The 15,809-nt window shown below is 45.9% G+C and overlaps 2 protein-coding genes across 3 annotated transcripts in view; one reads left to right on the top strand and one right to left on the bottom strand.

Annotated features, from left to right (window-relative positions):
* The window catches only part of LOC310634712 (major histocompatibility complex class I-related gene protein-like), a gene marked incomplete at both ends in the record, with an annotated part of 92,312 nt that overhangs the window by 36,946 nt on the left and 39,557 nt on the right, over nucleotides 1-15,809 (top strand). The window lies entirely within an intron of this gene.
* LOC310635930 (major histocompatibility complex class I-related gene protein-like) lies at nucleotides 72-7,923 on the bottom strand. 2 transcript variants are annotated; one of them, XR_014491563.1, is made up of 7 exons: nucleotides 7,706-7,923; nucleotides 6,765-7,010; nucleotides 6,152-6,427; nucleotides 5,090-5,377; nucleotides 3,888-3,962; nucleotides 2,125-2,224; nucleotides 1,055-1,150 (listed from the first exon to the last, which is right to left on the bottom strand). XR_014491563.1 is itself a non-coding variant. In XM_083355324.1 (6 exons), exons 1-6 carry the CDS (start codon nucleotides 7,776-7,778, stop codon nucleotides 1,077-1,079), a joined length of 1,032 nt encoding a protein of 343 aa, XP_083211450.1. In that variant the 5' UTR covers nucleotides 7,779-7,923; the 3' UTR covers nucleotides 72-1,076. The 2 variants fall into 2 exon arrangements, 1 of the variants encoding a protein (XP_083211450.1); XM_083355324.1 differs by lacking the exon at nucleotides 2,125-2,224 and having other exon boundaries at nucleotides 72-1,150.

The raw sequence follows: 15,809 nt of genomic DNA, 5'->3' as shown, positions 1-15,809 counted from the left end.
CCAAAATTCTATTCTATTCTATTCTATTCTATTCTATTCTATTCTATTCTATTCTATTCTATTCTATTCTATTCTATTCTATTCTATTCTATTCTATTTCTAATCTATTCTTCTATTCTATCCTAATTCTATCCTATCCTATCCATTCCTTTTTCCTATCCTATCCTATCCTATCCTATCCTATCCTATCCTTACCACTATTCTATTCTATTCTATTCTATTCTATTCTATTCTATTCTATTCTATTCTATTCTATTCTATTCTATTCTATTCATTCTATTCTATTCTATTCTATTCTATTCTATTCTATTCTATTCTATTCTATTCTATTCTATTCTATTCTATTCTATTCTACTCTAATTCTAATTCTAATCTATTCTTCTATTCTATCCTAATTCTATCCTATCCTATCCTATCCTATCCTTACCATTATTCTATTCTATTCTATTCTATTCTATTCTATTCTATTCTATTCTATTCTATTCTATTCTATTCTATTCTATTCTATTCTATTCTATTCTATTCCTCCTATGTTCAGCCTCTTACATCAGGTGTCTGATCGATAGATAGCAACTGAACCATCCTTTAATTATTCTTCTCCCCTTGTGTTCTGTGTAATATTTTCTTTCCTTTGGGGATATAAAAATAACATTTATGAAAATGATCACAGTCAACCCAGTGAGGCGGGTAAGAATCTGATTTTTCTTTGGTAGAAGAGCCCAAGCACAGCAAGTGAGCAGGGTTAAGAGGCACAGTGCAGGACCATCACCGAATTCCCACTTATATTTTACATATCTATTTGGCATGTGTGTGCCAGAGAAGCTGAGCTGGGCTGGCTATTCCCTGAAAAGCAGCTGATCAGAAGGTCCCAGGCAGCAGAGGCTGAATCCCAAAGGAACCCCAGGCAGCCCATAATCTCTCCATGGCTACTTTGGAAAGACTTAGAGGGTGGATTCCCCACCCCAGCAAGCCTGATAATTTTGGCCCCAGGTATTTTCCAAGCTTGGAATTTTGTCTCTTAAATAGACTTCAGCAATAGTCAGGCTCACCTGTTGGAGGACCACTTAATTTGAATCTCATCTTCTGTACTTGGAGAGAACGAAATGTTTCTGGAGAAAATTGACCAGAACAAGTCTTTTCCACCAGCAGCCTGATAAATAACAAAAAAACAAGAGAAGAGAGCTAGTTTATTTCTGGGACAGCTGCTCCCGCCTGGGATGGAGTTAGGGTGAAGACCCCACCCCAAGAGGATCCAGATGGTACAATAACAATAACAGTAGATTTATATACCACTTGGTGTTTAAATTACACCCCTCTCTAAGCAGAGTCAACATCTTGCCCCCAACAATCTGGGTCCTCATTTTACCGACCTCGGAAGGATGGAAGGCTGAGTCAACCTTGAGCCAATCAGGATTGAACTGCTGGCAGTGGGCAGAGTCAGCCTGCAATACTGCATTCTAACACTGCGCTACCACGGCTCCAGTACAATTGCCTGAACTATAACCCAGCATCTTAAGAAAGAAATGTATTTACCTCCATCTATTTATTATTGACGAAGGGCAAAATTTTTATTTATTTATTTATTTATTTTAATCCCATTTATATCCCGCCCTTCTCCGAAGACTCAGGGCGGCTTACAAGCTTAGCAGTAGCCTTCATTCTATGTATATGCCTGCTTGTTAGGGCTTTCACACACACCCCGAGCGGCATTATTACAAAGTCAGCTTAATTGCCCCCAACAATCTGGGTCCTCATTTTACCTACCTCGGAAGGATGGAAGGCTGAGTCAACCTTGAGCCTGGTGGGACTCGAACCTGCACTAATTGCAGGCAGCTGGTGTTACTTAAGGAGGCATTAGCCCACTGCTCCACCAAGGCTCTTTTTTTTTTGGCTGTCAAAGCGCTGCTGATCAGGGGAAAATGAAATGGAACATTCCTGAGGTTTATTGAGGAATAATCAAGTTGAAATGGTATTAGAGCTTCTATGAAATATGGCAGTGCTGTTTTCCCACTACCAACGCAGCCATTCAAATCTGGTCAAGCAGGGCTGTTCCCAATAATAATAAATAGTACTTAACTTGTACTAAACCATGAAGAATTAAGCAACAATGTGGAAGGACTTCACCACTTCCTTCTTCGTGTCTCGCTTGATTGCCAGTCATGGGTTGAAGTTGTGAGAGTCTATCCCGTTTGGTTTTATTTCTACTCCAAAGCCCGATTCCAACCTAGCCAGATCTAAGAAGAAGCAATCGTGGTTGATTCTGAAAAGCTAAGTATGTCTGACTGGCTTGGCACTTGCACCCAAGACTGGCAGGCAAGGAAGAAAAATCGCAAGCAGGTCAAAAGGCCCATCCTCGAAGAAGGAAATGGCAAAGCAGTTCCTCATGGATGTGAATGGACAAGGAGCAATGGATGGAAGCGCAGCAAGGAGAGAAGCAACCTAGAACTTCCTGATAGTGAGAACAATTAACCAGCGGAACGATTTGCCTCCAGAAATTGAGGTTTTTTTAAAAAAGAGATTGGACAATGATTTGTCTGAAATAGTATAGGGTTTCCTTCTTGAGCGGGAGGTTGGACTAGAAGACCTCCAAGGTCCCTAACTCTTTTATTTTGGCATTCTGAATTGTATGGAGTCTCCTGCTTGAGGTTGGACTAGAAGGACCTCCAAGGTCCCTACTAACTCTTTTATTCTGGCATTCTGAATGGTATAGGGTCTCCTGCTTGAAGTTGGACTAGAAGGACCTCCAAGATCCCTACTAATTCTTTCATTCTGGCATTCTGAATGGCATAGGGTCTCCTGCTTGAGGTTGGACTAGAAGACCTCCAAGGTCCCTACTAACTCTTTTATTCTGGCATTCTGAATGGTATAGGGTCTCCTGCTTGAAGTTGGACTAGAAGGACCTCCAAGATCCCTACTAATTCTTTCATTCTGGCATTCTGAATGGTATGGGGTCTCCTGCTTGAGGTTGGACTAGAAGACCTCCAAGGTCCCTACTAACTCTTTTATTCTGGCATTCTGAATGGTATAGGGTCTCCTGCTTGAAGTTGGACTAGAAGGACCTCCAAGATCCCTACTAATTCTTTCATTCTGGCATTCTGAATGGTATAGGTTCTCCTGCTTGAGGTTGGACTAGAAGACCTCCAAGGTCCCTACTAACTCTTTTATTCTGGCATTCTGAATGGTATAGGGTCTCCTGCTTGAGGTTGGACTAGAAGGACCTCCAAGGTCCCTACTATCTCTTTTATTCTGGCATTCATGGTACAGGCTCTCCTGCTTCCAATTCTACTATTCTGTTTTGTTCTGTGTTGCCCTGCACTTGGTGAAGCTCAACTGAGAAGACACTTCCCACATCCACCATCCCTCTCGTGTCTCTTGCTCTGAGTAGGAGCAGAGGAAGCAGCGGCTCCTTCTACCGCTGGACCTTCTTCCTTCCTGTTGTTGTCTGTCCCCAGGTGTGACTTCAAGGAGGGGCAGAGGACACAAGGCCCCTCCCTCCATTTCCCTCCCCCCCCCCGCCTTTCACCAGAACGTCCCTTCTTCAAAGGCAGGATGATGAGTTGTCTAGCACTTCCCAGATCACTCATGGGACTTCTCTTTCATTCCTGAGTTCCTGATATTCGCTTCTCTGAAGTACACCTATTAAGGCTAAAGAAACTTCCTCCCAGAGAAGCGGAAGGTGGAACTTTCTGAGATTTACAGGAAATGGGGGGGGGGGAAGAGCTGCCTTCTCCCTTTCTGATTCAAGTTCAAAACACAATTTGTGGGGAAGGGTCTTGGAGGGATCCTGGCTGCAATTCTCAAGAGAGAGACTCTCTCCCATTCACACCAGCTCAGTCAACACAGAAAAACGCATTGGTGGGGGTCAGGGGACGTGTTGTTTCACTTACAGATCAGGCAGAAAAGAATCCCAGCTGCCAAGATTGTGCCAACTGCATTGCCCACAACAATCCGCATTTTTCTAGCTGAAGAAGGAGAAAACATGGTTCCGATCAGACAGATGCTGAGTTCCCCGAAGTGGAGATGCTGAGCAATGGAAGCCATTCCCAGCCTGAACCGGCCACCAGGAAGTGCAACCCCCCACAACCTGAAGGAAGCCCTCCTCCCCTCCAAAGCTGCAGAGGGAGAAGCAAATGGCCTTGAAGGGCAGAAGGAAAAGCTACCACCCCTCACGCTTCATTATCCCCATCATCTCCTCTAGTGTGTCATTTCTTCATACTTTGGCTGAAGCTACCACTTCCATCAATAATAATAATAATAATAATAATAATAATAATAATAATAATAATAATAATAATAATAATATTGGAAGGGACCTTGGAGGTCATCTAGTCCAACCCCCTGCTCAGGCAGGAAACCTTATACCATTTCAGGCAAATGGCTGTCCAGTCTCTTCTTAAAAACCTCCAGTGTTGGAGCATTCACCACCTCTGGAGGCAGGTTGTTCCACTGGTTAATTGTTCTAAATGTCAGGAAGTTTCTCCTTAGTTCTAGGTTGCTTCTCTCCTTGACTAGTTTCCATCCGTTGCTTCTTGTCCTGCTTTCAGGTGCTTTGGACAATAGCTTGACTCCCTCTTCTTTGTGGGAGATATTGGAACACTGCTATCATGTCACCCCTCCTCTTCGTTAAACTACACATACCCAATTCCAGCAACCGTTCCCTATATGTTTTAGCCTCCAGCCCCCTAATCATCTTTGTTGCTCTTCTCTGTACCCTTTCTAGAGTCTTGACATCTTTTTTACATTGTGGTGACCAAAACTGGATGCAGTATTCCAGGTGTGGCCTTACCAAAGCATTGTAAAGTGGTATTAGTACTTCACGCGATCTTGATTCTATCCCTCTGTTAATGCAGCCTAGCACTGTGTTGGCTTTTTTGGCAGCTGCAGCACACTGCTGGCTCATATTGAAGTGATTGTCTACTAAGACTCCGAGACAGAAATCACTTCTCTCCTATCGCTAAATGTAGGGCTGTCTTCTCTGCTCTTCACCTGCAATCATGAGACGGTGCAGAGAAAACTAACTCCCCCTCCTACCATTTCAAACACTGGTGGGGAAAAAAAAATCTACTTCTACATGTTTCAATGCTCTCACCTGTTTCCTCCTTCCAGCCCAAGACCAGGGGCTCCTGCAAGCCCTGGTGCTCCAGGCGACACTGAAAACGTTCCCTCTCCTTGGGGTCCACCTCAATGCTGAGCCAGACATAATAGGTCCCGTCCGAGTTGGGGGCCACGTTCCTAGGGAGGGTCTCGTACTCGCAGATCTCTCCGTCCCTGGTCCAGGTGGCCTGGATCTCCTTGGGGTAGAAGCCAAAGGCCTCGCAGATGAGGACCTCCAGGCTGTCATCCACCTCCTTGCGAGTCACCTTCCCCACCGGGGGCTCTGCAGAAACGGCGACACCAGAATAATGGGGATTTCTAGAATTTCCACCAGTGTGACTTAATAAAACGGAAGGGCTCCTCTTTGGTCATCCTCTCCCACTGCTCCCTTTTCTTCTGAACCTGCGGGAGCCTCAAAGACAGGACATTGAAGCTCTTCATATTCATTTTTGAAAGGGGTACATAGAATCTCCATTACTGGAGATTTTTAAGAAGAGTCTAGAGAGTCACTTGTCTGAGATGGTGTAGGTTCTCCTGCTTAAATGTGTGTTTGTGTGTGTGTGTGGGGGGGTGTTGGACTAGAAGTCCTCCAAGGTCCCTTCCAGCTCTATTCTATTCCTCTGCAATTTGGGGTAAATCTCTCAAATTGACCAACATAATTGCAATGCTTGGGGTCTGATTTAATTTTACAGTCTTTCCCCCAATCGAATTTGTTCAAAGTTGTTCCGGACAGAAGTCAGGAATAGGCTATTTTTCCCCCCTTCTGACCCAAACACGGGACTTTTTCTTTCTTCTTTGCAAGATTTTTCTCAGGAAAATAGAACAAGACTTTCAGCATTAATTTCTTGCTCAGTTACTTTATCTCTGAAGTCCTTATTTTTTTTTGGGGGGGGGGGGAAATTGAAGATTATTTTTCCTTCTGCAATGTGATGTGGGATGCCGCCTGACCTTTTCTGCAAAGGGTGGCTTGGCTATTGTATTGTAGGACAGAAATAACATGGGGAGAGGGGAGTGTACAGAAATATGTTCAATGGAGACCCCCCCTTTTGCCACTCACCGATCCTCTGCGGAGCCTCCTTCTTGCATAACTGGTATCTCTGCAGCCACTCAATGCAGGTCACCTCCAGGAAGGCTTTTTTCCTCTGGGACCGTCCTGGATGACTCTCCCACTCCTCCTTGACCTTCTGCGCCTGGGGCTGAGCTGCCACCCATCTGAGGGTCTCCTTGTCGAAGCTGATGAAGTCCATCCCGTCGTAGCCGTAGTGCAAAAACCCTCCTTTGCTCTCGTCTTCCTTGATCTCACAACCCAACATCGCCTGCCAGGTGTGAAGCCCTGAAAGAGACCCAGTGGGGGGTGGGTGTGAATGAAAAGGGTCTAGGATTCCTCCTGCCTCCAGAAGCTGTGAATGCTCCAACACTGGAAGTTTTTAAGAAGAGACTGGACAGCCATTTGTCTGAAATGGTATAGGGTTTCCTGCCCGAGCAGGAGGTTGGACTAGATGACCTCCAAGGACCCTTCCAACATCAGGCTGTGTAGAATGTCTAGGTGAGGGACATAATTGGGGAGCAGGGGGTGGGGAGTGGGGTGTCTTCCCTTTGCAGGAAAGAAAAGCTCACCATTACGCCCCAGGCAGGGACTGGAGGCCAAAAGTGAAACTGCTTCTGCTCACCTCCAGTCTGGTCGTCCAGTTTGGATAACTTCTCCAGGTCGATTCCAATCACCCACTCAAGGACCTGAAATGTCTCCTCCTCCTTCTCCTCCATCCAGGACACCAGAGGGTTCATCTTCTTGGTAAGGCTACCATAGCAAGCAATGGGCTGGTCATCCAGGTAGCCCCTAATGGAGAACTGGGGCAGCCCCTGGCTGGGCTGGGAGAGTTGTAGGTAGGAATAACACAGGGAGTTGGACGAACAGCCTGGGAACAGAGGGAGGGAGAATGGAGAATTAGGGCGGGTCGGCACTGCGGCTCCATCCCCTCCAACATACAAGTACCTCTCACCACCCCCAACAAGTGGGTCACTCTCTTTTGGCCCTAGGTTCATGCCTGTAAACCCGAGGAGCGAGGAGGTTAACAGGTCAGTCAGTTGGAGCCCCGACTGCTCCCCAATCAAGCCACCTTCCGAAGCGAGGAAGCGCCGAAATTTGAGAGTTCTGGTTTTTTTTTTACTTTCACTTTCACTTTCCCTTCCCCCAGAAATACAAAGAGGCAACGGATTCCCAATCAAGGTGGAGCCGGAGATCGAATAACCTCCCCCGAGAGGGCGAGGTCTGCTGATCAGGATGGGGCTGGATGACAGGAACCCCCGGTTCGTTGCCCGTACAGGGGCGGGGCGGGGCGGAGGGCGGGCCCTGAACTGGAAAGCTTCTCTTTTGACTTTCACTTTCTGCCCTCCCAGAAATAACACCGGAAAACCCGATTCCAAATCAAGCGCTAAAGTTGCTAAAGAAGGAAAAGGTTTCTTTTTTGGGGGGGAGGGGGGGAAAGAGCTCGGGACGGGAGTTGGGGGGCAAGGGGGGGGAGAGAAAGACCCAGCCCGGGGGAGCCCCCCTCCCTTTCTGTTTCCCTCTCCACCTTCCCCAGCTCGCAAAGGAAGGCTTCCAGAAACTCACCGCAAAAGCGGCCCCGCCAGAAGGACGCCAGTACGACCCCAAAGAGCAAGAAGGGCGCCTGGGGCGGCGGCATCGCCCCCCTCAACCCCGCGCGCCTCCACCAGATGTCTGTGTTCAGCCGAGGACACGCCTCTCTCCGCCCCGGCCCCGCCTCCCCAGCTCCGTTGAATTCCGCCTCATGAGAGACAGAGAGAGAGAGAAGCGCCGCTCTTTTGCGCGTCTTACGGGATTTTGGAGGGAGGAAGGGAGCGGAGGGGGGGGAGGCGGGTCTGTGGGATTCAGAGACCAGCCACCGCAGGGTGTCCCAAAATGCCTGTCTTGCCTACGCAGAGTTTATTGTATTATAGTTTTAACAAGGAGAAAAGAGCGCGCAGCAAAAGCATTGTTTATTGGTGTACTCCCTTGTCAATCTTAGAGAACATCCCAGCCAGGGCAGAGTCTCTCTTATCTAGCTGGTTCCCGCCAGTACCTTCGCAGGGCTAATTTACATATGCGGTAAACAAGATACTAGGGCAGGCAGTTTTCTCCACACGGTCCCTTCATATCCTTGGCCTCTGAACTAATAACAAGCTCCTTTGAGGTACAGTGACTGAAGGAAGGAAGGGGAAGAGGGGAGGAGTTTCCCCCCCCCCCCATTTTTCTTCTTCTTCTGTGTGCCCTGTATGCTCTGTGATTTACCTCATGGTGCACGCCTGCTAGCCTTCCTGACAGAAATGCCCTGAAGCAACACTAGTCAATTTATCTGAGGTAAAAGTTTCTTCCTGAACCTGAGGGAGGTTGAGGATTTGGCCTGTAAATACAGCACAATGCAGGAAGGAGGAGGATCAGGAGAAGAAGAAGAAGAAGAGGAGGAGGTATTGAGGAAGTGGGCAGGGCTCACTGTGCTACTGTGCTGTAAGCTTGGCCAGCTATTTACTGGATCCAGGTCCCTCTTGACTTGTAAAAATGGTGAGGTCCATGTCAGCTTATGTGACAGGTTTAATTAATCAGAAGATTAATTAAAAATAATTTAAAAGGCGTGCCTTCAAAAGATAGAGGACCCTGTCCTGAATATGCTCTCTTCTAATGATTCCCCCCCCTTCCACCCCAGGAAGTGTTCTGGCTGCAGCTGAGGGTGAGTGGTGGGGAAAGGAAAGCAGAGATGGGGAAACCTGGAGGGGGGGGGGAGGATGGAGAGATTGGCATGTCTCCTCCTCTCATATCTGGTTGTGTGCCAGTTACACCCTTTCCTGGACCAACAATCCCTCCTCAGGCTCGCTCATGCTCTAGTCACCTCCCATCTTGACTATTGCAATGAGCTCTACATAGGGCTGCCCCTGAAGAGCATCCGGAAGCTCCAGTTTTGGTGCAAAAGGCAGCAGCCCACATGGTTTTGTTTAGACCTCGGTTGCACATGTATCACCTCTCCTGCGGGAACTGCATTGGTTGCCGATTTGCTTCCAGGTGCAATTCAAAGTGCTGGTTGTCACTCCCCTTCATGGCTTGGGACAAGATTATCTGAGGGACCGTCTCTTGCCGGTCACATCTACCTCACCCACTAAAGTGGGGAGGAAAGGAATGTTGCAGGTCCCATCTCTTAAGGAGATACATCATTCTAGCAGGACCCAGAAGAAGGGCCTTTCCATGGTGGCTCCCTCTTTCTGGAATATCATCCCCCAGAGATTAGATTAGCCCCCACACACTAACACTCTTTCGGAACATGCTGAATACGTGGTTCTGCCAGTGGGCCTGAGGAACCCAGAGTGGGATGGAGCCCATTAAATGGCTGGTATGAATGTGTGGTGTCGCCGTGGTGGAGGGATGGGGGTTATTATTTTATTATTTTTGTTCTATTATTTTGACTTCTTTTATATGGTGTTTTTATATCCGTTTGAGCCATCTTGACTCACCATGTGTGAGTATGGGGCAATATAAATTTTCTAATATATATATATATATATAAAATAAATAAATTCTGACTCTTGAAGCAGGGGATGGGCCCAATTTGGCTTAGTTCCCAGCAACAGGGAAAGCCCATCAGGTACCATCATGGTCTGGGCATGCTCTGAAGTTCAACCCCAGCCCCAGAGCCTCATTTACCAGCTCAGCCTACCTCACAGGGCTGTTGACTGGATGAATTGGAAGGATTGTTTTTTTATATATATAAAGAGCTCCTGGTGGCGTTGTGGAGTTTGGCTAATGGGTTAGAAGGAACGCAGAACTTCAACGGAAATCCAGAAATTGGAAGGGGCGGCGGGGGAGGGGAAGAAGGAATGAAAGTGGCCTCAGTTGGGAGATGCCAATGCCCAGATGGTTGGAAGAAGATGCCACTATGTCAGGTGTCCCTCTTGGTCCTGGGGGTAGCTTTGGGGCTGTCCATGTGGGTGGGTGGGTGGGAGAAACAGAAAGGTAGGGGGAGCAAATGTCCTGGGCTGTCTCCTCTCTTCTCCCCTCCCAGCTTCCCCCACAAACCGCTTCCTTCCCTTGTGCTTTAACTGAGCCTCACTTAAGAAATCCTCATATTTCATTTGGAATCGATTCCTGCTGTATTTCTGAGAAAAGGGAAAGTGGAAGTGGAAACAACGTTCAGAGCAGCTGTGGGGATTTCCTGAAAAGATTTGTGACCTGGGAGGGGTGTGGGGGGAAGCAGAAAGGGAGGAGGGGGCCATGTCCTGCTTCGGTCTCTCTCTCTCCCCCCCACCCGTCCATCCCCCCCTCCCTCCCTCCCCCATCCTAAACTCCATTCCTTCGCATTGCCCTGAGTCTTGCTTAAGTACTTTAAATGTTTCTGAGAAACAGGGAAGCTGACAGGAGGAATTTTCTGAAATCAATGCCATTCTCCTCCCTTCGTGACGAATACAATCATTGGTTGCATAAGCAGAGGCATAGAATCAAAATGGCGTGAAGTCTTAATACTGCTTTATAAAATAGTATAGTATAGTATAGGTGGTACCTTGCTCAATAGTAGTAACTGTGAGAGGGATCTCGGAGTCTTAGTAGACAATCACTTCAATATGAGCCAGCAGTGTGCTGCAGCTGCCAAAAAAGCCAACACAGTGCTAGGCTGCATTAACAGAGGGATAGAATCAAGATCAAGTGAAGTACTAATACCACTTTACAATGCTTTGGTAAGGCCACACCTGGAATACTGCATCCAGTTTTGGTCACCATGATGTAAAAAAGATGTCGAGACTCTAGAAAGGGTACAGAGAAGAGCAACAAAGATGATTAGGGGGCTGGAGGCTAAAACATATAGGGAACGGTTGCTGGAATTGGGTATGTGTAGTTTAATGAAGAGAAGGGTGAGGGGTGACATGATAGCAGTGTTCCAATATCTCAGGAGCTACCACAAAGAAGAGGGAGTCAAGCTATTGTCCAAAGCACCTGAAAGCAGGACAAGAAGCAATGGATGGAAACTAGTCAAGGAGAGAAGCAACCTAGAACTAAGGAGAAACTTCCTGACAGTTAGAACAATGAATCAGTGGAACAACCTGCCTCCAGAGGTGGTGAATGCTCCAACACTGGAGGTTTTTAAGAAGAGACTGGACAGCCATTTGCCTGAAATGGTATAAGGTTTCCTGCCTGAGCAGGGGGTTGGACTAGATGACCTCCAATGTCCCTTCCAACTTTATTATTATTATTATTATTATTATTATTATTATTATTATTATTATTATTATTATATCATCTCAGTAACACCACATCTGGAATATTGCACTGAGTTTTGATCACCACATTACAAAAAAAAAAAAAGATCTGGAGGCTTTGGAAAAAGTACAGAGAAGAACTAAGATGATTAAAGAGACTAAAACATATGAAGAATGGTTGCAGGAACTGGGTATGGCTATTCTAGAGAAAAGAAGGATCCTTGAGGACTTCTTGAAGAATGTGAAGCTCTGGGGAGGAGCTGGATTTGCTGAGGGTCTGGGAAGGCTGGAAAGAGAGGGCTTTGAAGGCCTGGCTGTCTTCCAGTTTCCTGGCGCTTTCAGTTGGAATACCAACGGCGGCCAGATTGTCTGCTTTGGGGTCCTTCTCCTCTTGACTAGAAGTCAGCTAGATCTGCTTTGGGGGCCTTCTCTCGACTTGAAGTTGGCTATATCTTCTGCTTTGGGTACCTTCTCTTGACTAGAAGTCAACTAGATCTGCTTTTGGGGGCTTATCCTCTTGACTAGAATTTGACAATAACTGCCAAAGGGAGGGGGAGAAACAGACACCTTCTTAAGGAGGACTTTGCAGAACACTCCCAGAAGCTACCCTTTTGACCAGCACTGGCAACCTTGACAAGGCCGCTTCCTTGGTCTCTAACAAAAGGCCAGTCCCTCAAAAACAGTAGTCGCAAGTGCAGCTCTATTTGTGCCACATATAGTCAGAAGCACTGATACTACCTCCTTATCCATTACAGGCACTTATTCATTACAAACAAAAAAGGATCTCTGGAGACTACTACTTGGGCAGCCCAAGGGGTTTTAGGTAGCTTGCTGGATGGAGAGCAGCCATCTCACTCCACAAGTTGCATACTTGGAGAAAAGGACAGGGTGACACTAGAGGCTGAAAACTGGGAAAGGACAAAACAAAGGACCTTCCTCAATTAAACTTCCCAAGAAAGGTGAACTCTTGAAACTTACATTGTCTCAACAGGAACTTTTATTGGAAGGTATTGATAGCAGCATAGCAAGGCAGGATCTGAGGATTTCCCATGCAAAATGTTACATTAAAAGAACCCTTTCAAACCCCACCCCAACTGTGCATCCAGCTGGTTTAAATTGAGCCACTCCATTGGTGCTAAGTTGTTGTGGGAAAGAACCATAAAGCATCATTCTCAAGGCTGTCAGGGTTCTCAGTGGCTTCTTCCCATCTAGCTGGAGATAAGGCAGATGGCCAGAGGTACATTCATTTCACATCCCACAAGAAAGATACATCAAAGAGGACAGAACAAAACAAAGGAAGTGCACTGCAGAACACCCCTGGAACCCACTCCCCCAAATAGAATGGCAGAAACCAAAAATCAGGGCATAGGAAACAAAGACAAAATACATTGAGGGTTGGACACCATATGTCTTTGTCTTGAACTTCTGCAGAACTGGAGATCTTTCGCTTCTCTAATTAACCCATTGGAAGCCTGCCCCCCTTATTCCAATGACAAGATGAAAATAATAAGGCACGTAGCTGCCAGGTTTTCACTCCTGAAGCTTCCTTTTGAAGATCTGATTTTATCCTTCTGAGTTTTTGCTCAATACTTGGAGACAGACACAATCCCAACACTAACTGATTGAGCACTTCAACTTGGAGAATACATATCAATGGCTGAATTTACATACATACAGCAGAAGTTTAGCCAAAATTGAAGCAAAATAGAATACATCACCCAGCATGGCAAATGCAATCAGAATCTGACTTCAAGGGGGCTAAAACGTCTACAAGCCCTGTAAATCAGCAAATCTATGAAAAGGAATCAGAAATTAAGAGTTTAGGTTTCTTTCTATTATTATGGAATGTCATGCAGTTAGCCAGATGTTTAGATTGGATTTGTCATTTTGATCAGTTATACTGAGTCCTTCCCAAGGTCCTGGGATAGGAAGATGTGTTGTCTCAAAGGTGCTTTTTCAAGAGGCAACTGGACTTCCTGGTTTTTCTTGGAAGACATTTCGCTTCTCATCCAAGAAGCTTCTTCAGTCTGACTGGATGGTGGGGAATGGAAGGATTTATACACTTTGCAAACAGTTGGTCATTTGGCTTCCTTTAGAGAGTTGTTGAGAGGCCACTTGATGGTTTATCTGTGTCCTCAGGGTCACCTGAGTGGTGCAAATGGGTGTGGAGTCATTTTGTGTCTGTTGAAAGGACTGTGTTGTAGATTGGAGGTAGATGATGTTGTATCCCTCCCCCTGTTGAGAGAGGGCTGTTCAATTTTGACATAGATGGCCTCTTTGATCCCTCTTTCAAACCAGGGGTCCTCTCTGTCCAAAATGTGGATTTTGCTTTATTCAATAGAGGCCCGCTCTTAACAGAGGGGGAGGGATATGACATCATCAGTCTATAAAGGTAAAGGTTCCCCTGCAAATGTGTGCTAGTTGTTTCCGACTCTAGGGGCCGGTGCTCATCTCCGTTTCAAAGCCGAAGAGCCAGCGCTTGTCCGAGGATGCCTCTGTGGTCATGTGGCTGGCATAACTGGACGCGAAAGGCGCATGGAACGCTGTTACCTTCCCACCGTAGTGGTCCCTATTTTTCTACTATAAGCTACTACTATTTTTCTACTATAAGTCTGTAAGCAGTTCCAAAAATGCTCCACACCCATTTGTACCACTCAGGTGACCCTGATGGCACAGATAAGCCTCTAAAAGAATGCAAATGACCAGCTCTCTGCAAGGAGTATAAATCCTTCCACTTGCCACCCTCAAGTGAGAAATGAAGAAGCTTCTTGGATGAGAAGCGAAACCTCTTCAAAGGAAAAAAAAGAAAGTCCAATTGCGTCCTGAAAAAGCACGTTTTGGACAACTGTAACCTGGATGACTGAGAATCTCCATAGATGAGATCTTGCATTGTTGGCCTTCAAGTTGTTATGGCTGGTACTGTTCCAAGTAAAGCTGCCTTTTGCAATTGACTGATGGTTATATTGTCAATGGCCACGGTGTTGAAATGGTGCTCCAAATTGTTTTGCGATTGTACTGAAGGAGCTTTTCACTACTAATCCTCGACTTATGACCACAACTGAGCCTGAAATTTCTGCTGCTATGGAAGACATTTGTTAAGTGAATTTTGCCCCATTTTACCACCTTTCCAGCCACAAGCGGTTAAGTGAATCACTGCAGTTGTTAAGTTAGTAACACAATTATTAAGTGAATGTGGTTTCCCCATTGACTCTGCTTGTCAGAAGGTCCCTAAATGTCAAGGACTACATTTCTACAATAAGGGAAGTCAAAATGCATATTGTTTTAAAAATGAATCTGTCCTCATTTCGTATGGCCTCCTAGTAACAAACTGATTGTGAGCTATAAATTCATGGTGTTACCTTCCAAGCCCCTGGTCAGTGGACCCCATCCTTGTGATGCAGGCAGCACACAAAACCACACCCTCACCAGTCGGCAGAAAAACCTCCCTGGTGCCCCAAAGCTTGGGGGCCCGCTGCTTTAGGGTGAAGGTTCATAATTTAAAAAGATCAATTAAAAATAATTTTAAAAGACTTGGCTTCCAAAGACTGAGGCCCTCTTTTAATGATTGTCCCCTCCTTCCACCCCAGGAAGTGTTACTACGACTTTACAATGCATCCATTTTTGGTCACCACGATGTAAAAAAGATGTTGAGACTCTGGAAAGAGTACAGAGAAGAGCAACAAAGATGATCAGGGGACTGGAGGCTAAAACATATAAGGAACGGCTGCTGGAATTGGGTATGTGTAGTTTAATGAAGAGAAGGGTGAGGGGGGACATGATAGCAGTGTTCCAATATCTCAGGGGCTGCCACAAGGAAGAGGGAGTCAAGCTATTGTCCAAAGGACCTGAGGGCAGGACAAGAAGCAATGTAATCAAGGAGAGAAGCAACCTAGACTTAGAGTGCGATATAATTTAATGTTTTATTTTTGTTTGTTAGCATATTTTAGCTTAAGTTTGTAAAGTTTATACCCTGTATTCAGCTCTGGGAAGTGGAGGGGAGGGGGAGGGGAGGGTAAGAGAGGGTTAGGGGGAGGGGAGGAGGAGGGAGGGAGTTTTTCTTTTTAAAAATGTATTGTAAAACTTTTCAATAAAAAAAAGAGAAGCAACCTAGAATTAAGGAGAAATTTCCTGACAGCTGGAACAATTAACCAGTGGAACAACCTGCCTCCAGAAGCGGTGAATGCTCTGACACTGGAGGTTTTTAAGAAGTGGTTGGACAATCATTTGTCTGAAATGGTATAGGGTTTCTCCTGCCTGAGCAGGGGGTTGATGATAATAATAATAATAATAATAATAATAATAATAATAATAATAATAATAATAATAATAAAGTTGGAAGGGACCTTGGAGGTCATCTAGTCCAACCCCCCGCTCAGGCAGGAAACCTTATACCATTTCAGGCAAATGGCTGTCCAGTCTCTTCTTAAAAACCTCCAGTGTTGGAGCATTCACCACCTCTGGAGGCAGGTTGTTCCACT

Source organism: Vipera ursinii, assembly GCF_947247035.1.
Source record: "Vipera ursinii genome assembly, chromosome: 2".
Taxonomy (NCBI): Eukaryota; Metazoa; Chordata; class Lepidosauria; order Squamata; family Viperidae; genus Vipera; species Vipera ursinii.
This window is presented reverse-complemented; position numbering and strand designations above follow the sequence as displayed.